Raw genomic sequence first — 27583 nt, forward strand, 5'->3', positions numbered from 1 at the left:
TTCCCACCTCTCTCCCTTTCACTCTCTCACCGTCCTGTCACCCTTTCCCATCTTTTTTTCTCGGTGAAACAAGGCCCAGTCACCAGCATAACAATCCAGTGAGCGACCTCCGGACACTTTGTTAAATTGAGTGAACTAGTCAGTAACATTCTAGACTGCGATTAAACATCAGGGACTTGGTGCGTGGGCCCTACTCCAGGTTTCCAGGTGAAATGTCTCTGGTCACGTGTGTTGCTTAACACCCCCACGTTTAAATGAACATTCACGTATGGAACATCTTTCTGGAGAAAGGCAAAGTAGTCTTACACTTCAGCCTGAGCTCCCAGTTTCTCTACCTGGCTCAGACCACATTCTCAGAACTAAAATGACTCCTCTTTATTTCCAGGAAGACAGCTGGTATACCTGGATTTTAAGCCACCCATAATCTGGTCCCACCCACCTATTTGTTATTTATTTATTTATTTATTTATTTATTTATTTAGACAGAGTCTCGCTCTGTCACCCAGGCTGGAGTGCAGTGGTATGATCTTCGCTCACTGTAAACTCCGCCCCTCCGCCCCCACCCCCACCCCCACCCCCACCCCGCCCAAGCGATTCTCCTGCCTCAGCCTCCCAAGAAGTTGGGACTACAGGCGTGCGCCACCGCACCCAGCTAATTTTTTTTATTTTTAGTAGAGACAGGGTTTCGCCATGTTGGCCAGGCTGGTCCCGAACTCCTGACTTCAGGTGATGTGCCCACCCTGCCTTTTTTTTTTTTTTCTCAGTGATGTGATCTCCGCTCACTGCAACCCCCACCTCCCAGGCTCAAGCGATTCTCCTGCCTCAGCCTCCCGAGTAGCTGGGATTACGGACATGTGCCACCACGCCCGGCTATTTTTTTTTTTTTTTAAGTAGTGACGGGGTTTCACCATGTTGGCCAGGCTGGTTTTGAACTCTTGATCTCAAGTTATCCGCCCTCCTTGGCCTCCCAAAGTGCTGGGATTACAGGCGTGAGCCACTGCGCCTGGGCACGTATTTGTTCTTAGTTCCCTCTACGCTCATCTTATCAATCTTGTATTATTCCTTTACTCAAGTGGCTTTTTTTTTTTTTTTTTAGCCTGAATTATGCGTCTCCCCTTCCCTGACTGGTCAATTTTTATCCATGTTCTTTCAGCACAGACCGCTTACTTCCTTCTCTCCGCTCCCATCAGCATGAACTTCATGCGTACTCCAGCTAGCGGCAGGTAACTCTACCTTGATTAACATATTTTAGTAATTTCACTCCAGTAAACTGTTTGAGGTCAGCGATCATATCTTAAAATTGTTTTTCCATCCAGGAACTGTTTGATTCTTACTGCAGTAGCTGGCATAATTGTAGATATTTAGTAAACACTGACCAAAAAAATCATTTATTTGTTTGTTTTTGAGTTGGAGTCTCGCTCTGTCGCCCAGGCTGGAGTGCAGTGGTCCGATCTCCGCTCACTGCAAGCTCCGCCTCCCGGGTTCACGCCGTTCTCCCGCCCCAGCCTGCCGAGTAGCTGGGACTACAGGCGCCCACCACCACGCCGGCTAATTTTTTGTATTTTTAGTAGAGACGCATTTTCACCGTGTTAGTCAGGATGGTCTCGATCTTCTGACCTCGTGATCCACCAGCCTCGGCCTCCCAAAGTGCTGGGATTACAGGCGTGAGCCACCGTGCCCGGCCAAAAATCATTTATGATTAAATAAGTGAATTTGTTTTCTAGCTGAAACACAGATTCTGAAACTCACATCCCACAAGAATTTCCCTTCTATAGTAAGTAGCAATTTGTGAACACTTATTGTGCAGGAACTGTTCTGAACACTTTGTGTGTATTAATTTAGGTATTATTATTTTTTTTATTTTTTATTTTTTCGAGACAGAGTCTTTCTCTGTCGTCCAGGCAGGCGGATCACGAGGTCAGGAGTTCGAGACCGGACTGACCAACATGGTGAAACCCCGTCTCTACTAAAAATACAAAAAGTTAGCCGGGCGTCGTGGTGCGCACCTGTAGTCCCAGCTACTCGGGAGGCTGAGGTAGGAGAATTGCTTGAACCCAGGAGGCAGAGGTTGCAGTGAGCTGAGATTGCGCCACTGCACTCCAGGCTGGAGGACAGAGCGAGACTCCATCTCAAAAAATAATAATAATAAAATAATAAGGCTGGGCGTGGTGGCTCATGCCTGTAATCCCAGCACTTTGGGAGGATGAGGCAGGCAGATCACCTGAGGTCAGGAGTTCAAGACCAGCCTGGCCAACATGGTGAAACCCCATCTCTACTAAAAATACAAAAATTGGCTGGGCTTGGTGGCGCATGCCTGTAATCCCAGCTACTTGGGAGGTTGAGGCAGGAGAATCCCTTTAACCTGGGAGGCAGAAGTTAGAGTGAGCTGAGATTGTGCCACTTAAAAATAAATTTTTTTTGGCCGGGCGCAGTGGCTCATGTCTGTAATCCCAGTACTTTGGGAGACCGAAGCAGCATGGTGGATCCCTTGAGTTCAGGAGTTGGAAACCAGCCTGGGCAACACAGCGAAACCCCTGTCTCTCCTAAAAATACAAAAATTAGCTGGGTGTAGTGGTGTATGCCTGTAGTCCCAGCTACTCGGGAGGCTGAGGCACGTTAATCACTTGAACCTGGAAGGCGGAGATTTCAGTGAGCCGAGATGGTGCCACTGCACTCCAGCCTGGGTGACAGAGCGAGACTTTGTCTCAAATAATAATAATAATCTAGGGACATGACAACTACATGCAAAGTATGATCTGGGTCAGAAGAAAAAATGCTATCCTGGACACTACCAGGATACCTGGGAAAATTAAATATGGCCTGGATATTAGATAATTTGATTGTAGCAAAGTTAGATTAGTGGCATCACCATTTTACAAGAAACTGAGGTTCAGAGAGTACTTATTACAAATTTACATAGCTAATAGGTGACAGACCTGAACCCCCAAGCCAGCTGTCTTATCAAGCTGTTCAACATACACACACACACACACTCACACACACATTTTGACACTGGCCGTCAGTCAGGCCTTGTCCATAAAACTGTTGGTTCTCAACATCCAGGGCATTGTTGGTAGGATCTAGTTCTCAGCAGAAAGGCCCAGTGCCTTCAGTGTTGTTTTCACCCTAGCAGCACCCTAGCTTAGGCAATAGCTTTGCCTTTTACCTGAAAATGAGGTGCTAGTGTTTACTTTCTCAAGGGTTATAGACTTTCTGTGTTTCTTTTTTTCTCTTTTTAGAGGCAGGACCTCACTATGTTGCCTCGGCTGGTCTCAAACTCTTGGACTCAAGGGATCCTCTTGCCTCAGCCTCCCCAATAGCTGGTGCATGCTACTGTGCCCGACATGTGTTTCTTTTAATATGTTTTTCATTTAAACTTCTAAAAAATAACACAAGCCTAACTGGGTGTGGTGGCTCATGCCTGTAATCCAAGCACTTTGGAAGCCCGAGGCAGGTGGATCAGTTGAGGTCAGGAGTTCGAGACCAGCTTGATCAACATGGTGAAACCCGTCTCTACTAAAATACAAAATTTACCCAGGTGTGGTAGTGTGCACCTGTAATCCCGGCTACTTAGCCAGGTGTGGTGGTGTGCACCTGTAATCCCAGCTACTCAGGAGGGTGAGGCAGGAGAATCGCTTGAACCTGGGAGGCAGAGATTGCAGTGAGCTGAGATCGCACCACTGCCCTCCAGCCTGGGCGACGAAGTGAGATTCTGTCTCAAACAATAAATAAATAAATAAATAAAGCCATGAGATCACTAGGAAAATATTAAATATTAACTCTTGATGAGAATGTACTAGGACATCTCATATTCTCAAATTTACAGGTGATATATTTTCTTTTTTTTTTTTTTTTTTGAGATGGAGTTTCGCCCTTGTTTCCCAGGCTGGAGTGCAGAGGCACAATCTCGGCTCACTGAAACCCCCGCCTCCTGAGTTCAAGCAATTCTCCTGCCTCAGCCTCCAGAGTAGCTGGGACTACAGGAGCCTGCCACCACACCCGGTTAACTTTTTGTATTTTTAGTAGAAACAGGTTTTACCATGTTGGCCAGGCTGGTCTTGAACTCCTGACTTCAGATGATCTACCTGCCTCGGCCTCCCAAAGTGCTGGGATTACAGGCATGAGCCACTGTGCCCAGCTACAGGTGATATATTTTCAAAAATGTTAGGATAAAGGGAAAACAGAAATGTTAATAATTATTAAAATCAACAGTTATTGAGAGTTTATTTGGTGCCAGGCACTCTGTATGTCATTTAATCAATTCTGTGAGATAAGTACTATTATACTCCCTCTTTTACTGAGGAGAAAACTGAGACTTAGAGGGGGATTGGTAAGTTACCTAGAGGTCGTTGAGCTAATTAACTCAATGGTGGTCACTAGTGGAATCATAGCTTGAACCCATGTGTGCTCACTACAGAACCTGTGCTCTTGACTATTCATTAGTCTCTGTCTAAATTGAAACCCACTCTGCCTTGCTGTTACCCTCTTTTGCTCTCGTTCTGTCCATAAAAGACAAGCTGTCTTCACTTTGATGATCAATGGAATGTTCATAACTGCCATACAGTCTCCTGGGATATATTTTTAATTATGAGTCCATTACTACAAAAGTCAAAGTTAAGTTGGAAAAGCCATGTCTTTTTTTTTTTTTTGAGACAGAGTTTCACTTTTGTTGCCCAGGCTGGAGTGCAATGGCACGATCTCGGCTCACCGCAACCTCTGCCTCCCGGGTTCAAGCGATTCTCCTGCCCCAGCCTCCCAAGTAGCTGGGATTACAGGCATGCACCACCACACCCGGCTAATTTTGTATTTTTAGTAGAGACAGGGTTTCTCCATGTTGGTCAGGCTGGTCTCCACCCTGACCGACCTCAGGTGATCTGCCCGCCTCGGCTTCCCAAAGTCCTGGGATTACAGGCCTGAGCCACCGCGCCTGGACTTTTTTTTTTTCTTTTTCTTTTTGAGACAGGATCACTTGCTTTGTCACCCAGGCTGGAGTGCAGTGGTGCAATCATGGCTCACTGCAGCCTCTACCTCCCGAGTAGCTCAGACTACAAGTGTGTGCCAATGTGCCCAGCTAATTTTTAAAATATTTTTTAGAGATGGAGTCTAACTACGTTGCCCAGGCTGTTCTCGAACTCCTGGGCTCAAGTGATTCTCCCACCTTGGCCTCCCAAACAATTACAAGCGTGAGCCACAGTGCCTGGCCTAAATTTCTATTTTCCCCATGGTCATAGGAGAATCTTTGAGTAGAAGTTTTGAGTAATGAACTTGTGTGCTGTTAGGTAATGAGAATAGGGAGAAAATGTACCATTTTCACCTAAAAATTACAATTTTCAACTCTAAAACATCTGAAATTTCAAATGTTAGACTTTACAGATGACTTGTCGATTGAGGAAAATTGCTAATTTGGCTTTGAATCAAGCAGATCGTTTATTTTAAGCTGTTTCTGTTCAATGAGATCCCAAAGGGGCCTCCCCTACAGTGAAATGTAACTTCCCCTAGAGTGAGGCCAGGAAGCTGTTTCCAACAGTCATTCGTTAACACATGGGAGAGCATCTTAGAACAGGAGCGGAAGGAAATCCTACAGCCAGCTGAGAATATGTCCTAAGAGACACTGGAGAGGAAAGTATGAGAGAGCTGAGATTCAGAGTTGAGAAAGGGTACAGAAAGGTGGAAGGTAATGCAAAGGAAACAACAGAAAAGGAAGATGGCAGGCAGCAGAGAACAGCCCTCAAGGAAGAGAGAAGAAGGGGTTTATATTGTAGCAGGAGTGAAAGTAGATTCGATTTTAAAGAAAAAAGTGCTGAATTTGATTGTTAGATGCAAAAATTTGATAAAAATTGTAGAAGCAACTGGAGCATCTTAAGATCAGTTTTAAAAAAGTGTCAAAAACCAAAACAAAATAAATTAAAATGCCATAACAGGCCAGGCACGGTGGCTTACACACGTCTGTAATCCCAGCAGTTTGGGAAGCTGAAGTGGGCAAATCACCTGAGGTCAGGAGTTGGAGGCCAGCCTGGCCAATATGGTGAAACCCCGTTTCTACTAAAAATACAAAAATTAGCCAGGCTTGGTGGTGTGCACCTGTAATCCCAGCTACTTGGGAGGCTGAGGCAAGAGAATCACTTGAACCTGGGAGGCAGAGGTTGCAGTGAGCCAAGATCATGCCATTACACTCCAGCCTGGGCAACAAGAGCCAAACTCTGTCTAAACAAACAAACATAAAACTGTGAATGATATATTATTTAGTCATTTTTGTTTACAATTGAAACTTTGGGAATTCAAAAGTAACATTCTTGCCTTTGAGCTTCTTTCAACCTACAAGAAAAGAAACAATCATCACAAAACTTTCAAATACACACACTCATCTTAAAACCTTATGATTTTGTGAAATTGTGCCCCTTATGTTTTCTATTTGTTTGTTTGTTTTGAGATAGAGTCTCTTGCCCAGCCTGGAGTGCAGTGGCATGATCTTGGCTCTGCAACCTCTCCCTCCCTGGTTCAAGCAATTCTCCTGCCTCAGCCTCCTGAGTAGCTGGGATTACAGGCACCCGTCACCACGCCCAACTAATTTTTTTTTTTTTTTAGACTGAATCTCACTCTGTCACCCAGGCTGGAGTGCAGTGGCACTATCTCGGCTTACTGCAACCTCTGTCTCCTAGGTTCAAGCGATTCTCCTGCCTCAGCCTCCTGAGTAGCTGGGATTACAGGCATGCACCACCAGTCTCAGCTAATTTTTGCATTTTTAGTAGAGACCGGGTCTCACCATGTTGGCCAGGCTGGTCTCGAACTTCTGGCCTCAGATGATCCACCCACCTCGGCCTCCCAAAGTGCTCGGATTATAGGCATGAGCCACCACGCCTGGCCAATTTTTGTATTTTTAGTAGAGACAGGGTTTCACCATGTTGTCCAGGCTGGTCTCAAACTCCTGACCTCAAGTGATCTGCCCGCCTCGGCCTCCCAAAGTGCTGGGATTATAGGTGCCTTTATGGTTTTTCTCCTTGGCAACCAGTTACTGTGAAAATCAAGTACTGTGAAGATATGGGGCACATCCACGAGTGTCCCAAGACTGAGAACAAGCTCATTTGCAATGTTGTGGGACAGGATTCTGCAGCACTGCACCTAAGTGCTGTGCTCCTTTGCCATGTGGGTGTGTGTGAATCTTTCGTGGTGTTTCTACTGGAAGAGTCAGGACATTATTTGCAATCTGATTTATCTGTTTTCTTGTGATTAGGTTCAGGTTAAGCTTTTTTTTTTTTTTCTTTTTTGAGACAGGGTCTTGCTCTGTCACCTAGGCTGGAGTGCAGTGATGTAATCACAGTTCACTGCAGCCTTGACATCCAAAGCTCATGCCATCCTCCTGCCTCAGCCTCCTGAGTAGCTTGGGACTACATGTGCATGCCACCGTGCCCTGCTAATTTCAAAAAGTTATTACTTGGTAGAGACAAGATCCCCCTATGTTGCCCCGGCTGGTCTCAAACTCCTGGGCTCAAGGGATCCTCCTGCCTTGGTCTCCCAAAATGCTGGAATTATAGGCATGAGCCACCACATCAGGGCCAAGGTTAAACATTTTTAGCAAGAATATATTACTTAGGTAATTTTGTATACTTCTTATTGTATCACATCAAGAGGCATATAATGTCAGTTTGTTCTATTATTGGTGACTGCAAGTTTATTCATGTCTGCTAGACGTCTCTATTGGAGAAGTATATTTGCCATTCATAATTAATTAGTAAACTAATAATAAATAGAGTGATTGTTATGGGCTGAAATGTGTTCCCCTAAAACTTATATATTGAAGCCCTAACCTCCAGTACCTCAGGATTCAACTGTATTTGGAGACTGAGTCTTTAAAGAAGTGATTAAGTTAAATGAGGCACTTAGGGTAGAGCCAGTCTGACTGGTGTCCTTATAAGAAGAGTGAATTTGGACACAAAGAGATACCTGTGGTGCACAGAGGAAAGACATGTGAGGATACAGTGAGAAGGCAGCTCTCTGCAAGCCAAGGACTGAGGCTTCAGAAGAAATCAACACTGCTGATTCTCTGATCTTGGACCTACAGCTTCTAGAACTGGGAGAAAGTAATTTCTGTTGTTTAAGCCACTCAGACTATGGTGTTTTGTTATAGCAGCCTTAGCAAACTAATACAGTGATTATCTTAGATAATGTGAATATCCTGTTCTCCCACAACCTTGCACCTTCCTATTTTTGCACTGGGGTTTGCCAAATGGTGATTTTTCAAATTCTGTTATTTCTTCTACATATAATAGCTGGCATCTATCTACTCATTTTTCTCCTCTTTCCCTTCTTCATTATCTTCTTTACATTTATGTTATTTTTTTTTGAGATAGAGTGTTGCTCTGTCGCCCAGGCTAGAGTGCAGTGGTGCCAAAAAAAAAAAAAGACCATCCTGGCTAACACGGTGAAACCCTGTCTCTACTAAAAAATACAAAAAAAACCAAAAATTCACGGGCATGGTGGTGGGCGCCTGTAGCCCCAGCTACTCGGAAGGCTGAGGCAGGAGAATGGCATGAACCTGGGAGGCGGAGCTTGCAGTGAGCCGAGATTGCGCCAATGTCGCCTGGGCGACAGAGCGAGACTCCATCTCAAAAAAAAAAAATTTCACAAAACAAGTAATTTTAATTTGTCTTAATTTTAAAAATTAATATACGTTTCATAGTTTTCGTTTTTGTTTTTTTGTCTTTTTGAGACAGAGTTTCACTCTTTCACCCAGGCTGGAACGAAGTGGTACAATCTTGGTTCACTGCAACCTCTGCCCCCTAGGTTTAAGTGATTCTCCTGCTTCAGCCTCTGAGTAGCTGGGATTACAGGCGCGTGCCACCACACCTAGCTGATTTTTGTATTTTTAGTAGAGATGGAGTTTCATCACCATATTGGCCAGGCTGGTCTCGAACTCCTGACTTTAGGTGATCCACCTGCCTTGGCCTCCCAAAGCACGAGGATTATAGGCATGAGCCACCGTGCCCGGCCCATAGTATGTTTAAGAGCAGCAAACAGCATGTTAAAATTAAACAATATGGGAGTCACAGTGCTAAGAAGGGTAGGAACCACTGGCAAAATGACACCATAGTGAAATCATTCATTAATTTTTTTTTTTTTTTTTTTTTTTTTTTGAGATGAAGTCTCGCTCTTGTCCCCCAGGCTGGAGTGCAGTGGCACAATCTCGGCTCACTGCAACCTCCACATCCCAGGTTCAAGCAATTCTCCTGCCTCAGCCTCCCGAGTAGCTGGGACTACAGGCACCTGCTACTGCACCTGGCTAATTTTTTTGTATTTTTAGTAGAAACGGGGTTTCACTGTGTTAGCCAGGCTGGTCTTGAACTCCTGACCTCAGGTGACCCGCCTGCCTCGGCCTCCCAAAGTGCTGGGATTACAGGCGTGAGCCACTGCGCTTGGCCATCATTCATTAATTCTGTATTTTTTTTTTTTTAGTGGAGTCTCGCTCTGTTGCCCAGGCTGGAGTACAGTGGCTGGTGGGATCTCTGCCCAGTGCAGCCTGCACTGCAGTTCAAGTGATTCTCTTGCCTCAGCCTCCTAAGTAGCTGGGATTACAGGTGCACACCACCACACCCAGCTAATTTTTGTATTTTAGTAGAGACAGAGTTTCACCACATTGGCCAGGCTGGCCTCGAACTCCTGACCTCAAGTGATCCACCCACCTTGGCCTCCCAAAGTGTTAGGATTACAGGCGTGAGCTAATGCACCTAGCCTCATTAATTCATTTATTAAAAGTACATTTATTATATATCTTTCCTGAGTAGCCAACAGCATGCTAGACACTGTGGGGGGAACAAGTAAAAACTACAGTATAGTGCTTAACTGAAAAAGCAGGCAGACATGCCAGGAAACAACCAGAGACACTACATAGATGCTCTTTGATGTGGCACATGCCTAAGGCTGTTTTTTGATTTGTTTTTTTTTTGTTTGAGACAGGGTCTAACTCTGTCACCCAGGCTGGAGTGCAGTGGTACGATCACGGCTCCCTGCAGCCTCATGTCCTAGGTTCAAGTGATCCTTTTGCTTCGGCCTCCTGAGTAGCTGGTACTAGAGGTATGTACCACCACACCTGGCTAAATTTTAATATCTTTTGTAGAGATGGGGGTCTAATTATTTTGCCCAGGATGGTCTTGAACTCCTGAGCTCAAGTGAGCCTCCCACCTTGGCCTCCCAAAGTGTTGGGATTATAGGTGTGAACCATGGCACCTGGCCCTAAGGCTGTTTAAATGAGATGTAGAACAGTGCTGACCCCTAGCCAAGGACCACACTTGGATTGACCCACCTTTATGCATATTTTTCCTCTTTAGGAGGTGCTTGGAAATGCAGGACTATGCTGAATATGTTGTGTTGGTTTAAAATGCTCCATTGCTTTCTTTTCTAAAGACTAAGCTATGAGCGCAAACTCAAGACCCAAGGGAGACATGGTGATTATGAGCCCTCCCACATAACCACGGTGCTCAGAGGATTCCCTCTAATCAGACAATACCACACATCACCACTGGAGATAAGCTGCTGTGAAAAAAAGCCTGTGTATTGTGTGAAACTCTGTATGCATGGGGAGGCTTACATAGATGTCTCTGGGATAGTGATGGTGTTGAGGCTAGAATGAGAAAAGAGCTGCAGTAGTGCAAAAACATCCCCTCTACCTTGGTGCCTTGTAGTCTACGGGTACTTCTATTTGGACCTACTTATTTCCCGTCTTACCTGATGTGCTATTCCTCAGTCTTCCTGGGAGGTAGTGGCTTCCCTCTCCTGACTTAGGCACCCTAGGCCCTGATCTGCAGGCACGTATGGAGAAAAGAGGATGAGTTATGTGTGTATGATGTGTGTGGCCAAGGAGTATGGAGGTGTGGGCAGAGAAGGCGTCTTAGTGAACCTAAAAACAAATTTTCAAAGGTACTGAATCTGTGATCCTGCCTCACTCACCCTGTTACTTTTACGACAGAGGTTTCTAATTTTCTGTCTTCGGCCTGGCTGGATTGAGATGGGGGTTGGGAGAGCCCAAACCTTCTTTCCAACCTCGCATAAGTGGTGTAGACATGGAGAGATTCTTGCAGAATTTAAGTGACTGTGACAGTACAGGGGCAACACACAGAGAGGCACGTGTTCATTACGTATGGCTGGAGAAATTATCTGTCTCCAGGGGGACATGTTTCACTGTGCATTAGCTTCGAGCCGCTTCCTTCCTCTCTATTTTTCTGCCCACTCTCTGTCACTGTCCTTCTCAGTCTCCTTTCCCACTCCCTGTCTCCCCCCATTCACAGTCCAGCTCTGCCTGTCAATGTCTCCATCCATCTTTCTCTGCCACGTTCACATCTCCCTCTGCACTTTGCTGAATCTCGCGCTTGCTGCCTGGGAGTCGCTTTTCTGTTTCTCTCTGGTTTGTCTCTTGTTCTCTCTAGTTCACTTTCTGCCATTCCATCTGTTTTCCTCTATAATACCAGCTTTTTGGGTACCCTGCAGCTAATGATAACCTTTTCTTGTTACAGTAAAGCCTATAAGCAGCCCTTGGTTTATTGATTGATTGGTTTTTATTTAAACTCTGCAGAGGAAAGAGAATTTTTATAAAGTGAGAGAGCAGAGAGAAAACATGGAACGAGGCAAAGGGAGGAAAAGCCTAAGATGGGGCCGGGGATAAGTAATGGGAAGCATCAGAAGGCGTCGAACCCATGGTGTCTTATTTCCTTTCAAATAAACTGGGTCATATCTTTATGGCTGATGACAGCTTAATCTGGACCATAAAGAGTTAAATACTAGCTTAAGCTTGGCACCTAACTCAGAGGCAAAAGCTTCTGGGAGAAATGAGTTGGGTCAAATAAGCCCAAGAAGCTGACGTGAGTAGAATTTCTTCTGCTTGACCCACTAACAACTGCAAAGGGGACATTTTAGAAATGTTTTTTATTGAAATGCATCAGTGGGGGGCAGAGCTCCTGGAAACCAGAACTTGGCTCTGAAGCCAGGCCTGGGGAGCATGGGAGGCTGACTTGGGGGGAAAAGAGGGGTGGCCCAGGTCAGGCAGAAGGTGGCAGTAGCTGCTGATCAGGGCAGTTCTGATTGCTGTGTTTGCGCTCCCTCTTGCCCACTATAATTGAAGCATTCCCAGTATGATTCTGGCTTCCTGAAGAGAAACTAGAATTTATAAAAACAAACAAGAAACAAATGCAAAACAGCAGAGGTGCTTGGTTGCAATATATGTATATTTGAAATTATAGAGCACTGCTCTATACTCTATACAGTTTCAAAGTCCATATCTGTTATAGCCCTGGGAGCAGGTCAGGGGAAGATCTAACAAAAGAAACAAAAATAAAAGAAAATTAAAAACCTAAATGTATCCACCGAAAATTAGATATGGTCATGTAGATTCTCTCCTAACCTAATCATCCTATCCTTGTTACTCCTGACACAAGGGAAATGCTCCCCTCAAAATTTCCATCCACCTTTTTTTCCTACTTTATTCTCTTTTCATCCCACCTCTTTCTTCCTTCCCCTAACAGACCACATAGAATCTGTGGGCCAGAATAAATCAGTTGTTTTATTTCCCCTCAGAGGATGTGACCTTCCACTCCCCAAATGGCTCTGACAGTTTTCTCATTTGCTAGCTGAGGAGGATATCAAGAGACATTGACCTTCTGGTTTTGCCTAAAGAGGAACACTCAGTAACTATTATGCTTCAGTCTTTGATTTGCGTTAACTGTGCCCTTCCTCCCTCCTCCCCCACATCCTCACCTACCTTTTCACCTTCCTTCATGAACATTCTACGCACCCCACAGTGCACTGCTACTCCCCACAGCCCTCCCTTGCCTGGTGTGCAGATGCTGGAAGGCTAGCAAGAGAAAGCAAGGGGCCTCCAGGAGTATTTGCTCCCTATTTAATCAGATTAGTCCCATCACCTACCCTGAGGAGCCAGATTTTGGTGTTACTGAGTTATCTGTTGAGGGAAGAGAAATTGTCAGACATCACTTAAAGAGCCCAGTCCCTTGGACGCCTGGGAACTGCCGACAGAAATTAATCTTCCAGCTATTTAAGGCGATTTCTTTTCCATCATCCTTTGTCAGGAGGACTGTACTGGGAAATGAATCTGATGGGAGTCCCTGAACTGGTACACTCCACTCAAAAGCATCTCTCCAATCCTATGCGGCGTCCATCATTCCCACACAAGCGGAGACACAAAACATCGCTGCAAAGCCAATTTCCCCCCAGTAACCATCAGCAAGAAATCACAAATGCACAGGGTGGATACCACTAGCCTACAGACTTGCAGTTTTTCCCTACCTCTGCTCTACTTTCTTCCCAGAAAAACCTACCACAAATCGAGCTCTTCCATTAAATGAGTCTTTTACCCAAGACCCAGGAAGGTAGATCAACAGGGATATGCCAGAACAGAATATTCATTTTCTCTTCTAACATAAGGACTCTGCCAGTGCAGAATAGGTGTTTCCGTTAAACAGCTAAACCACTGCCAAAGCAAAGTGTGAGACAGAAACAGGGCAAAGGGTTGCATTGTTTCAAGATCATCTCTTCTCTCCAGAATTTTCTGTTCATGGACCAAAGCTGGGGTCTTATGCTCTCTGGGGTCATGTAAGGAAATTCCAATCTTCAATTCTCTTTCTATCCTTAAGGCTATTTCCCAGGGAAGAGGTGTTCAAATTGTGTTCCTTGAGGTTCCAAGAAGTGCCAGGGACTATGTATGTGTATGGGGCTAACAAAGAGTGCTGCGGAGAGTGGCTGGATGGGGAAGCTCAATGGTTGAGGCTCTGGACCTCTGAGCTCAATTTCAACCTCTGATTTTTTTTCAGGCATTGGGATTTCTCCTAAGAGTGCTTTTGTTTTTTTTTTTAAAGATCTGCAAACCAATGTCCTAAGTGGGAGGAAGATGACCTACCTGTGCTTCTCACGCAGCTAACCATTTCCCAACAGTCTGCAAGAAGGAAGATGTAGCTTGGGTCCTGCCTATTTCTTTCTTTCTTTTTTTTTTTTTTTTTTTAGATAGAGCTTTGCTTTTGTTGCCCAGGCTGGAGTGCAATGGCACGATCTCGGCTCACTGCAACCTCTGCCTCCAGGTTCAAGGGATTTTCCTGCCTCAGCCTCCCAAGTAGCTCGGATTACAGGTGCCTACCACCACATCCAGCTAATTTTTTGTATTTTTAGTAGAGACAGGTTTCACCATGTTGGCCAGACTGGTCTCAAACTCCTGGCATCAAGTGATCTGCTCGCCTCAGTCTCCCAAAGTGCTGGTGCTGGGATTACAAGCCTGAGCCACTGTGCCAGGCCCAGCTCCTGCCTATTTCAACCATGTAGTCTGAGTCCACACCAGCAGCTCCCTGACTGCAGGGGCTCCTGAGATACTTTCCTGCAAAAAATTTCCTTAGGCACGAGTCATTTGTTTTCCAAACCCCCTTCTCCCATTTCACTAATTCCCAATTTCCCTGCATTTGACAACTGCAATTAACAAGCCTTGATCAGTTCCTGGCCGACAGCCCTCATCAATCAATACAAAGACTGCACAAGGCTGAAGGGGAAGGGAAGGTAGCTGCAGTACAGGAGAGGAGGGTTTACCCCCTCTTATTCTGTGAATGACCCCTCCAAACCTCTCAGTCTCAAAACATGACACTGGGTTGTCACCTTCACCAACCACTTTCTGCCTTCTGACTAAATACAAGGTGGTATTGTTTGTGTTCTTCACTCCCATTTTTTAAAGGTTTCTCCCATCAACCTCCTCTATCTCCTGTCTTCTCTTTAACAGAAGGCCTTGCCATCTGCTGCCACCATAGCTTGGGAACTCCCCCCAGCCCCAATAGTGCTGGATGTGATAAATCAGCCATCTCTCTGCTCTCAGCAGGGCCTCTTCCCCACCCACACATTCCAGTGACAACTTAGTGCTGCTTCCTGACCAGGAGGCTATAAACTCACCATCACTACCCTCTCCCCTCCACACATATGCACTGGAGGACCAAAAGGACAAGGATCACCAAGATTGTGGTTACTACTGCTTTCACAACCACTTCTTTGTCCTCCCCTTCCCAGGGTCCAAGCCTTCCCTTCCCAGTTGGTTTAAGAGTCAAGATTTACTCTCTTCACTCTTCCGCTCTACATGTAGCCTCAGCCTCCCTTCCCCCACCACAGGGTGACAGCCTTTTCCCCTGGAGCCCTGCCTGGTACAGCCCTGTGCATCTTTCCACCTCATCAACTTTTCATCTCTTTGTAAACCAAATCGAGAAGTGTCTCCATCCTCCCTGCCTCTCTCTCCTTCTCCGTTATTAGCTTCATGAGTGGGGACGTTAATGTATTCACTAGACAATGTCTTCACACCACTGTTTCCTGTAATTTACAGTCACTTCCCTCCCACTGTCCTAGCTTATTTGACTGAAAAGTGCTTGGAGGAGGGACAGTGTGGACAAAAGACGCAACACAGGCTGAGGCTGAGTAGTGAGTAGTGTAATGTTAACATCCAAGAAAGTAAAACAAATAGTCACCTCTGCAGCAGCTCATTAACGACTGGTAACACATAGAGGTCAATGTGCCAGAGCTTTAAAAAAAAGTATTGATACAACTGAAGGCCCTTCCACTATAAATAGGATGGAGGATGGGTCACTGTATCCGTATTACCAATGACAGTCACCCCAAGAAACACAAGCAGCTGCATCCACCCTCTTTCAGGGGGTAGAGCCACTATACTTCTCATGTAGATCAGCTACATTGTCACTGGAGACTCGGATCCAGCCATCCTCCCGCACGTGGTAGAGGTTGACTGCACCTCCTGAGTAGGCATCTCTGTAGGTGGCTTGGTAGATGGCTCGACGGGCCAGATCATAGGCCTGCTCCACTTCCAGGTCATAGGAATAGCCCCGATCCATGACCCCATATGCATACACAGAGCCAGAACCTACAGAGAAGCTGGCCCCTGAAATCCGGTTCCCTTCACTGTCCACGTAGTAGAGGCCTGGAAAGGGAGATGAGGTTAGCAGGAAAAAAAAAGATCACCCTTTTTGATATCTAATTCATATGCCAAGGCAGTAGTTCTTTTTTTTTGAGATAGAGTTTCGCTCTTGTTGCCCAAGCTAGAGCACAATGGTGCAATCTCGGCTCACCAGAACCTCCGCCTCCTGGGTTAAAGTGATTCTCTTGCCTCAGCTTCTCAGGTAGCTAGGATTACAGGCACTCGCAACCACATCCAGCTAATTTTTGTATTTTTAGTAGAGACAGGGTTTCACCATGTTGGTCAGGCTGGTCTTGAACTCCTGACCTCTGGGGATCTGCCCTTCTCGGACTCCCAAAGTGCTGGGATTACAGGCATGAGCCACCTCACCCGGCCAGCAGTAGTTCTCTTAAAACCTAGAATAAAATTAAAACAAAATAAAAAAAATAGGCCGGGCGCGGTGGCTCACGCCTGTAATCCCAGCACTTTGGGAGGCTGAGGTGGGCAGATCACCTGAGGTCAGGAGTTTGAGACCAGCCTGACCAACATGAAGAAACCCCATCTTTACTAAAAATACAAAATTTGCCAGGTGTGGTGGCACATGCCTATAATCCCAGCTACTCAGGAGGCTGAGGGAGGAGAATCACTTGAACCTGGGAGGCAGAGGTTGCGGTGAGCCAAGATCGTGCCATTGCACTTCAGCCTGGGCAACAAGAGTGAAACTCCGTCTCAAAATAATATAATAAATAGGCCAGGCGCGGTGGCTAATGCCTGTAATCCCAGCACTTTGGGAGGCCGAGGCGGGTGGATCACGAGGTCAGGAGATCGAGATCATCCTGGCTAACAGGGTGAAACCCCGTCTCTACTAAAAAACAAAAAATTAGCCGGGTGTGGTTGCAGGTGCCTGTAGTCCCAGCTACTCAGGAGGCTGAGGTAGGAGAATGGCGTAAACCCGGGAGGCGGAGCTTGCGGTAAGCCGAGATCGCGCCACTGCACTCCAGCCTGGGCAACAGAGCGAGACCTTGTCTCAAAAAAAAAAAAATAATAATAATAAATAATAAATAAATAAAATAATACATATATATAAAAGAGAAACCCAGGGAAGCCAACATAAATACAAGATAGGACTTCTATAAAATTATTATTATTTTTTTTAAAAGCTAGCTGAGTGTGGTGGTGCATGTCTGTGGGAGGTTGAAACAGGACTGTTTGAGCTCAGGACTTGCAGGCTGCAGTGAGCTATAATCACACCACCACACTCCAGCTTGGGCAACAGACTGAGATGCTGTCTTCAGAAAAAAAAAAAAAACCTGAAGGAATAAAATTTAATATTAAGACTCCAGGATTCTACAACATACCACCCCATCTCACCTTACATTATAGTAACTACCTTGCCATGTTGCCGATCCTCTCAGCACACCCACAAAGCAAGTATATTCCAAATGACTTAGGTTTCAAGCACAGAACTTCAGACACTGTGAAAGATAACATTTAAAACATAATCCCCGGCCAGGCGTAGTGGCTCAAGCCTGTAATCCCAGCACTTTGGGAGGCCGAGGCAGGTGGGTCACCTGAGGTCAGGAGTTCAAGACAAGCCTGACCAACATGGAGAAACCCTGTCTCTACTAAAAATACAAAATTAGCCGGGCGTGGTGGCGCATGCCTGTAATCCCAGCTACTCAGGAGGCGGAGGCAGGAGAATCACTTGAACCTGGGAGGTGGAGGTTGCAGTGAGCCGAGATCGCACCACTGCACTCCAGCCTGGGCAACAAGAGTGAAACTCTGTCTCAAAAAACAAACAAACAAAACATAATCCCCACTACCCCACCAAAAGACCCCATAATCCCAGTCACTTGAGCCCAGGAGGTTGCGGCTACAGTGAGCTGTGATTATGCCACTGCACTGCAGCCTGTGTGACAGAAAAACAAACTCCATAATTCCAGAACTCAAAGAGTTTAGACTATCTGGAGAACAAGACATACTTTACACAGGAGGATAATAAAGCCTAGAGTTTGTAATCATATTGTAAAGACCTGCACTGTCCATATGGTAGCCACTAGCCACATGGGACTAGTTGAGCATTTGAAATGAACTAGTACTACCTGCTAACATAATATTTTGGATTTATTAGGTTAAACGAAATATACTGAAATTAATTTTTTTTTTAATTTTAAAAGTGTAGCTAGTATAAAATGTAAAATTACATATATGGCTCACATTATATTTCTATTGCTGGTATAGACCAGGGTTTGGCCAGGCCAACTGCCTTTATTTTTGTAATTAAAATGTTATTGGAACAGAGCCACTGTTTTCATACTGTCTATGGTTGTTTTGTGCAACACCGGCAGAGTTAAGTATTTGAGACAAAGATTTAGGCCTGCAGGCCTAAAATATTTACTGTTTGGCCCTTTATGAAAAAACTAGCTGACTTTTGGTACAGATGAAAATTTAGACAAAGTGTTCAATCCCAACTGCCTACTGGATCCCTCCAGCTGAATGTCTTTGTCATCATGTAGATTCAAACTTCCTAAACTTAGAAACCAGTGGTTCTCCATTACCTACCACACTCATCTCTCTTGTGCGCCACCAACCCACGCTTCCTCCTGTCTTCTGAAATTCTGCCAATGGCATCACTAGTCTTTTTCCTGTTTCAGTGGTTCTCACATCTCACCGTGCACTAGAGTCATCTAACAAAGATTTTTTTCAAAAATGCACAGGACTTACCCTAGGTATTTTGTATAACTGGTGTGGGGTGGGAAACAGGTATGGAACTTGTTTTTTAAGTCCTCCAGGTGATTTTAATGCAAGCCAGCTTGAGCACCACTGCCCTTATTGGTTTTCAGGTTCAGGTGATTCTGACGTTTACCTTACTCCTTTCTCTGGCCCCTTCTCAGCCCCAGTGCCATGCTCTTGCCTAGGAGGGGTCATCATCTGGTTCCAAGCACCCTTCTGGCTTTATGGCTCACTATTCCCCTTCACCCACTTAGTTCCAATTAAACTGGACTTTCAATTACTCCTCAAAAGCTCATGCTTCTTTCCTCCCTTTCTTTGTTATGTTCCCTTTCTCTTTTTCACATCCAGGACAACTACCACCAATCCATGAAGTCTTCCCCAATTCCTCCCATCATAAGTAATCTCTTCCTCCTCAAAACTCCTTCCGCATTTGACTAGTTCTTTTTATTCATTGATTGACTGATTTTTGAGACAAAGTTTCGTTCTTGTTTCCCAAGCTGGAGTGCAATGGCACAATCTCAGCTTACTGCAACCTCTGCCTCCCAGGTTCAAGTGATTCTCCTGCCTCAGCCTCCTGAGTAGCTGGGATTACAGGCATGTGCCACCACAGCTGGCTAATTTTGTTTTTTTTTTTTTTTTTTTTTTGAGATGGAGTCTTGCTCTGTCGCCCAGGCTGGAGTGCAGTGGCACGATCTCGGCTCACTGCAAGCTCCACCTCCTGGGTTCACGCCATTCTCCTGCTTCAGCCTCCCAAGTAGCTGGGACTACAGGCGCCCACCACCACGCCCAGCTAATTTTTTGTATTTTTAGTAAAGACAGGGTTTCACCGTGTTAGCCAGGATGGTTTCGATCTCCTGACCTCGTGATCTGCCCGCTTCAGCCTCCCAATAATTTTGTATTTTTAGTACAGACGAGGTTCCACCATGTTGGTCAGGCTGGTCTCGAACTCCTGACCTCAGGTGATCCACCCGTCTCGGCCTCCCAAAGTGCTGAGATTACAGGCGTGAGCCACCGTGCCCAGCCAACTGGTTCTTTTAAAAACGGTATTTATCAGGCCGAGAGTGGTGGCTCACGCCTGCAATCCCAGCACTTTGGGAGGCCAAGGCAGGCGGATCACAAGGTCCAGAGATCGAGACCATCCTGGCTAACACGATGAAATCCCGTCTCTACCAAAAATACAAAAAATTAGCCGGGCTTGGTGGCGGGTGCCTGTAGTCCCAGCTACTCGGGAGGGTGAGGCAGGAGAATGGCATGAACCCGGGAGGCGGAGCTTGCAGTGAGCAGAGATGGCGCCACTGCACTCCAGCCTGGGCAACAGAGCGAGACTCCATCTCAATTAAAAAAAAAAAAGGTATTTATCTTATTCAGCCTTGGATTAAGTACAGCCGTCCTTTGGTATATGAAGGGGATTCGTCCCAAGACCCCTGCATATACCAAAATCTATGCAGACTCAAGTCCCAAAGTTGGCCCTGCAGAACCTGCATATATGAAAAGTTGGCCAGATGTGGTGGCTGATGCCTGTAATCCCAGCACTTTGGGAGGCCAAGGCAGGTGGATCACTTGAGGTCAGGAGTTTAAGACCAGCCTGGCCAACATGGGGAAATGCTGTCTCTACTAAAAATACAAAAGTTAGCTGGCAGGATGGCGGGTGCCTGTAATCCCAGCTACTCGGGAGGCTGAGGCAGGAGAATCATTTGAACCCAGGAGGCGGAGGTTGCACTGAACCGAGATCGCGCCATTGCACTCCAGCATGGGTGACAAAAGCAAAACTCCATCTCAAAAATAAATAAATAAATAAATAGGACCTCTGTATATTTGGGTTTCAAATTCTGGGAATGTGTATTTTTCAATCAGAATTAGGTTGAAAAATATCTGCGTATAAGTGGACCTGAGTGATTCAAACCCATGTTGCTCAAGGGCCAACTATACTATGAGGCCAGGGGCTGACTCACAATGAATGGGACAGGGTCGTCAGGAAGGCCTCTTGAAGAAGGTACTATTTAAATGATGCTCAATCTCCCTGGATTTTCCTTGTTACCTGGTCCCTGTACTCTTTTACACTGTTTCCATCACCTAGAACAAATCCACCAGCTAAAGGTTCAAAGCAACATTTCCAAAATGCTTCCCTGGATCACGTAAAATGTATGGAACTGTCAATTCCCACCTTTCAGAGAAAAGCATCTCAATTTCCAAAGTAACAAACTGAGCTCCTCTCACATCCGGTTTTTAATTTCCTTTCATCCTCCATTGGGTAGTAGGCGGATACTCCCTATAGCCCTTTCTATTCTTGTTTGAAAGCAAGTGAAAAAGTGGTAGGTATCCTATAATTGTTCTATAAGATAACTAGGTATTTAGTAAGCAGCTAAATGAATGAAGCAAAATCAAAAGGAGGAAAGAATAATTATTTTTAAGCATATGGAAGGGAAAATTAGAAGGTGACTAGCTATACTCCAACTTTACCAAACGGGCAATTCAAAACTGGCTGATGAGGAAATGACATCAAATACAAAGTTGAACTGTCTGGCAAGTTTCTTAAATGCTGGAAAGGAAAAACAGGCTAAGGAACTTATTTTCAGAGATGATACAACAGGACCTAGCATGATTGTAAGGGTGATTATAACCAGCAAAGAAATAAAAGAAATGAGCCCAGGACTGGGCGCAATGGCTCACTCCTGTAATCTCAACACTTTGGCAGGCTGAGGTGGGCAGATCACCTGAGGTCAGGAGTTCAAGACCAGCCTGGCCAACATGGTGAAACCCTGTCTCTACTAAAAATACAAAGATTAGACGGGCATGGTGGCACATGCCTGTAGTCTCAGCTACCTGGAAGGTTGAGGCAGGAGAATCACTTGAACCTGGGAGGCGGAGATCGCAGTGAGCTGAGATTCCGCCGCTGCACTCCAGCCGGGGTGACAGAGCGAGACTCCATCCCCACCCCGCCAAAAAAGAGAGGAGCCCAAAAGGCCCCTTCTAGGCCAAAGACTCTCTAAAGAAAAAAAGAGAAGAGGCCAGGTGCAGTGGCTCACACCTTTAATCCTGGCACTTTGGGAGGCTGAGGCGGGCGAACCACCTGAGGTCAGGATTTCGAGACCAGCCTGGCCAACATGGTGAAACCCCATCTCTACTAAAAATACAAAATTAGCTGGGCATGCTGGTGGGCACTTGTAATCCCAGGTACTTGGGAGACTGCAGCAGGAGAACCACTTGAACCCAGGAGGCAGAGGTTGCAGTGAGCTGAAACAATGCCATTACACTCCAGACTGGACGATGGGAGCGAAACTTCGCGTCTCAAAAAAAAAAAAAAAAAAAAAAGGAAAAGAAAAAAACAGAAGAGAAATGACTAACTTTTGAGGGACAACCATATATTAGAGTTCAATACAGTAGCCATAAGTCACACATGGCCAATGAACACTTGAAATAGCACTACTGCCACATGTGGGATTCAACGAATTCTTTTTTTTGTTCTTTTTTTGAGACGGAGTCTCGCTCTGTCGCCCAGGCTGGAGTGCAGTGGCGCCCTCTCGGCTCACTGCAAGCTCCGCCTCCTGGGTTCACACCATTCTCCTGCCTCAGCCTCCTGAGTAGCTGGGACTACAGGTGCCTGCCACCACGCCCAGCTAATTTTTTCTATTTTTGGTAGAGACGGGGTTTCACCTTGTTAGCCAGGATGGTCTCAATCTCCTGACCTCGTGATCCACCGTCTCAGCCTCCCAAAGTGCTGGGATTACAGGAGTGAGCCACCACGCCCGGCCTTCAACGAATTCTTAAATTCTTTTTTTTTTTTTTTGAGACAGAGTCTCACTCTGTCGCCCAGGCTGGAGTGCAGTGGCGCGATCACTGCCCACTGCAACATCCACCTCCTGGGTTCAAGCAATTCTCATGCCTCAGCCTCCTGAGTAGCTGGTATTACAGGCGCCCACCACCACGCCCAGCTAATTTTTGTATTTTTAGTAGAGACGGCGTTTCGCCATGTTGGCCAGGCTGGTCTTGAATTCCTGAACCTGGGGGCGGAGGCTGCAGTGAGCTGAGATCATGCCACTGCACTCCAGCCTGAGCGACAGAATAAGACACAGTCTAAAAAAACAGGAAAAAAAAAAAAAAAGAGAAGGAAGGGTTAAGGACCTAATTACACTTCTTCAACATTGACACCAAGCCCTTTAATTCATCTGTCCATCCAACCCCTCCTCACTGTAGTGTCAGCCCAAGGATCATGTGGTTGCAGCTTAACTCACCAGGGCCTCTCTTATCCCAGCCACAGATCATGGTGCCCATGGACAGCCCCATGCCTTTGTACTGATACACCATGTTGGCAAGCAGTTTGGAGGCAGCTGCTACAGAGATGCGTTCCTTATTTCGAAGCTCATAGATTCGACATTGCCGAGCCAACAGCCGTTCCCAGAAGCTGCAATCCGCTGCGCCCCCAGCCATGGTGCCTAGCAGGTATGGGTTGATCTCTATCACCTTCTTCACCGTCTGGGAGGCAATGTAAGCACCCGCTGTAGCCCTGGAGTCAGCTGCAACTATGACTCCATGGCGGAACTGTTAAGATCAGAGGAAAACACAAAACAGGCCACATAAGACCACAAAAACACTCCTACATACTTCTTTTTGCATCAATCCAAACCCAGCACATCTCTTTCTCCGTCCTTTTATACTTCACAGTATACTTCTATACTTCCCCATATATTAATGTCACCCGAGCTTCACATCAATCCCTTGACATGGATATAACCCATATTAAATTCATTTTATAGGATGGGCGTGGTGGCTCACTCCTGTAATCCCGGCATTTTGGGAGACCAAGGCGGGAGGACCGCTTGAGGCCAGGTGCTGGAGACCAGCCTGGGCAACACAGGGAGATCCATCTCTACAAAAAGTAAAAAACTTAGCCTGTCGTGGTGGTGTGTGCCTATAGTCTCAGCTACTCTGGAGGCTGAGGCGCTGGAGCCACTGCACTCCAGCCTGAGCGACAGGGAAAAGCCCTGTCTCAAAAAAAAAAAAAAAAAAATCATTTTATAGATGAGGAAACAGGTTCAATGAGATCGAATGACTTCTCAATCTAGAGCTAGTTATTGCAGAGCTGGGCAAGGAACCCCAAATGTCTGATTCTTAGTACAATGCTTACCCTCACCACGCTTCCCCTTCATGCCAGTTTCAGTTACCCTTGCCTTGAGGGGCCGCCCAGTTTCCAAAACTTTGGTAAACGGTTACAATAGCCTTCCCTCGGCCAAGATTCATTGTTGTTGAGGCCTTTCCCAGCTAGGAGATCCTGAACAGCAGCAACCTGGGGTCGCCTAGGAATCAACCCAAGAGGCCTCAGCTTCCTCCCCCGACTTACCCCCGGCCCCACCGCCACCCTTTCCAACCAGAGCAAAGACAGGGGCCTCCTGGGCCAATGAGACAGCAAAACTGCTGCGGTCCGAACGAGAGGACCCAGCCTCCGCCTGGGTTGGTGGCCAAGGCCACCGCAAACTCCGGTAAGGCGGGGAGGCCAGGCAAGTCGCGGGCGTTCAGTACTCAGCCTGGCAAGGGGGCTGGCTCCACACCTTGAAGGCCAGGGTGGTTGTTCCATGAAGCATTTCGATTCCTGGCTCTTCTGGAACACCCCAGCCGGGCGCGGCCAGGCTCAGACCATCACTGAGACTCCCTGGACCTAGATCCAGCAGATCTGCACGACCCCCAAGTCCGAAAAACCCGCGCTGGTTCACCGGTAGCGGTTTCTCCAACACGCTGGCAAGCGCCATGTCTAGTGTGGGCAGAAAGAACTAATTCTGAGAACGCCTAGCAAAGATAGGCCGGGCAACGCCTCGCCGTCACAGCTTCACTTCCTATTAAATCTATTCCGGAAAGGAGCCATTTTGACTGCTGGCAACCACGCCTCCAAAAAGAAGAGCCAGATGCGAAAGACGATTTTCACTGAAGGGGGTCGGGGAAATAGATGGCTTCACTAACCTTAAATTCTAAAAGGACGTGCCTGCCATCTTGGCTTTGGTCATGCAAGTAGTCCTGGATCAGAGTAACCTCAAATTCACAGGAAGTGACTGAAAACGCCCATGTTGCGTAAGGGAAGTGAGGTCGGCCATCTTTGAGAAGGGCGTGACTGGTTGAAAATCGGTTCCGAACCCTTAGCGGTGAGTCTTCCCACTCCAGCCTGGTGTCCAAGCAACAGGTTACATAGCTGCTGCTTCAGCACCTTGTTAACGCGCCTGAGGTTGCCATCTTGTTTAAGGGCACTTTCTAAAATTGGGTAAAATAATGATCCATTCTGAGGCCATTTCCCTATATTAGTTAAACCACAGCAATTAGTGGTAAAAAACGCAACAAAATAAAAGTACTATACCTCTTGTCAGTCGCCATACAGCAACCCTTCTTCTAACAGTAACCGGTTATTAATATCCAATATTCGTTCTCTTGACTCCTACCGTCTGGTGGAAATTCGAATAAGTAATAAATTGCCTAAAAGGCAGATGGAAGAAGAAAAAGCAAAGGGTCCAGTTAATCCACAAACTAGATTCTCAGTTCAGACCTGAATAAGTGTCAGTAGTAATTTACCATCTCAGAGACGGGAGGACGGTTGAGACTGCATAAATATGTACCAAGAGATTCTCTAACTTCAACTTGCTAAGATGATGCCCTTTATTCAAGAATGTACTATATTTCATTGCCTCTTCCTCCCTCCACCCACCTTCATTTTTCAAATCTTTTGGGAACTATAACAAACCAGGAAGCGTGCATATGTATGAAATGTTGCCTCCTGCTTTATGGTTCTATGAAGTCAGTCTCTGGTCTTCCTTGTTGGATTCTAGCAGCAACATCTATCAACATCGAAATTCCACTTTCCTCTGATGCTCAGTTCGGCCCCATCTTTCCCCCAGCAGACTCTGCATATGCTGTATTGTTTTTGTTTGTTTGTTTGTTTGTTTTTTGAGACAGAGTCTTGCTCTGTCCCCCAGGCTGGAACACAGTGGCACGATCTCTGCTCACTGCAACCTCTGCTTCCCAGGTTCAAGCGATTCTCCTGCCTCAGCCTCCCGAGTAGCTGGGATTACAGGCGCCTGCCACCACTACAGGCTAATTTTTTTTTTTTTTAGACGGAGTCTTGCTCTGTCGCCCAGGCTGGAGTGCAGTGGGCCATCTCGGCTCACCGCAAGCTCCGCCTCCCGGGTTCACGCCGTTCTCCTGCCTCAGGCTCCGGAGTAGCTGGGACTACAGGCCCCCACCACCACGCACAGCTAATTTTTTTTTTTTGTATTTTTAGTAGAGACGGGGTTTCACCGTGTTAGCCAGGATGGTCTCGATCTCCTGACCTCGTGATCCGCCCACCTCGGCCTCCCAAAGTGCTGGGATTACAGGCGTGAGCCACCGCACCCGGCCTCACGCCTGGCTAATTTTTGTATTTTTAGTAGAGATGGGGTTTCACCATGTTGGCCATGCTGGTCTCAAACTCTTGACCTCAGGTGATCCGCTCGCCTCGGCCTCCCAGAGTGCTGGGATTACAGGTGTGAGCTACTGCGCCTGGCCTATACTGTATTTTTAATGCTGAAATTGGCAACCCTTTCCAAGCCCAATCATCAGAATGGAATTAAACAGGAGATCTTTGTGTTTCACACCTGGATGGTGTGGAAAATGCAGAGTACGTCTGTTTACTGAGCATATATTATTTTGCAGTCACCCCTGCAGTGCAACTAGTCCTTCTGCCTTCTTCCAGTGCTTTTTCACTCTGCCACCGATAGCATGTGTACCTCTCTTAAGGCCCTTTTACATTTTACCTGGTTAGAAATTACATTTATCTCCTACCGGATTGTGAGCTTTTAAATACAAGTATTTACTATTCATTTCTGTACCCACTGTATGCTTAATACATATTTGCCAAATGAACACTTGAAAGAATGACAGCAATGATCTTCTAGTCACAAAGGCTTGAAGTCCTTGCTCATCTTTTACAACTTTTTTCTTTCCTTCACATCCAGTTAGTTGCATGGTCCTGTTGATTATTTCCACTTCAGTGTTTCTCACATTCTTTTTCATTACAACTGATACCACCTTTGGCTTCTTATGTCCTCATTCTGGAATTGCTGAAATATTCTCCTGATTTTTATTTATTTATTTTTTTGAGATGGAGTCTCACTCTGTCGCCCATGCTGGAGTGCAGTGGCGCAATGTTGGCTCACTGCAACCTCTACCTCCCGGATTCAAGTGATTCTCCTGCCGTAGCCTCCCAAGTAGCTGGAACTACAGGCGTGTGCCACCACACCTGGATAATTTTTTTTTTTTTGAGACAGAATCTCGCTCTGTCACCCAGGCTGGAGTGCAGTGGCGCGATCTCGGCTCACTGCAAGCTCTGCCTCCTGGGTTCATGCCATTCTCCTGCCTCAGCCTCCCGAGTAGCTGGGACTACAGGTGCCCGCCACCACGCCCGGCTAATTTTTTTTTTTGTATTTTTAGTAGAGGTGGGGTTTCACCGTGTTAGCCAGGATAAATCGCCTGGATAATTTTTTTTTTTTTTTTGTATTTTAAGTAGAGATGGGATTTTGCCATATTGGCCAGGCTGGTCTTGAACTCCCAACCTCAGATGATCTGCCTGCCTCAGTCTTCCAAAGTGTGTTGGGATTATAGGTGTGAACCACCATGCCTGGCCTTCTCCTAACTGATTTATGGGTCTAAATTGTCACTCTCTAATTCATTCTGCACAGCATCAGATTCGTTTTCCTAAAACACCATTTTTTTTTTTTTTAAATAGAGTTTTGCTATTGTCGCCCAGGCTGGAGTGCACTGGCACGATCTCGGCTCACTGCATCCTCTGCCTCCCAGGTTCAAGCGATTCTCCTGCCTTAGCCTCCAGAGTAGCTGGGATTACAGGTGTGCACCACCAGGCCCAGTTAATTATTTTTTTTTTTTTGTATTTTTAGTAGAGACAGG

At 46.2% G+C, this 27583-nt stretch overlaps 2 protein-coding genes across 5 annotated transcripts in view; one reads left to right on the forward strand and one right to left on the reverse strand.

Annotated features, from left to right (window-relative positions):
• The window catches only part of PSMB11 (proteasome subunit beta 11), a 36079-nt gene that overhangs the window by 3256 nt on the left and 5240 nt on the right, over positions 1-27583 (forward strand). Inside the window, exon 1 of one of the 2 annotated variants that reach the window (XM_054529879.2) lies at positions 24079-24795. The exons of the other annotated variant lie outside the window; for it this stretch is intronic. The gene's annotated coding sequence lies outside the window, so the exon portion shown is untranslated. Of the gene's footprint in view, positions 1-24078; positions 24796-27583 lie in introns of those variants that run through there. 2 annotated transcript variants of the gene reach the window in all.
• On the reverse strand, positions 15435-24760 carry PSMB5 (proteasome 20S subunit beta 5). Of its 3 annotated transcripts, none has more exon segments than NM_001132591.2 (3): positions 15435-15955; positions 22897-23203; positions 24211-24421. In NM_001132591.2, coding segments are annotated over 3 exon segments (792 nt in total). In that variant the 5' UTR covers positions 24409-24421; the 3' UTR covers positions 15435-15668.

The sequence above is a fragment of the Pongo abelii genome, chromosome 15 (genome assembly GCF_028885655.2).
Source record: "Pongo abelii isolate AG06213 chromosome 15, NHGRI_mPonAbe1-v2.0_pri, whole genome shotgun sequence".
NCBI classification, from domain to species: Eukaryota; Metazoa; Chordata; class Mammalia; order Primates; family Hominidae; genus Pongo; species Pongo abelii.

Excerpts from the sequence above, each read along its gene's own strand:
- PSMB5 (XM_024231236.3), bottom strand. The coding sequence starts at position 24,408 with ATGGCGCTTGCCAGCGTGTTGGAGAAACCGCTACCGGTGAACCAGCGC. Across the intron at positions 23,204-24,210 it reads CAACCACCCTGGCCTTCAAG|TTCCGCCATGGAGTCATAGT; the intron begins GTGTGGAGCCAG and ends TGATCTTAACAG. Across the intron at positions 17,407-22,896 it reads CTGGGATAAGAGAGGCCCTG|TGTCTGAAGTTCTGTGCTTG; the intron begins GTGAGTTAAGCT and ends TATCTTTCACAG.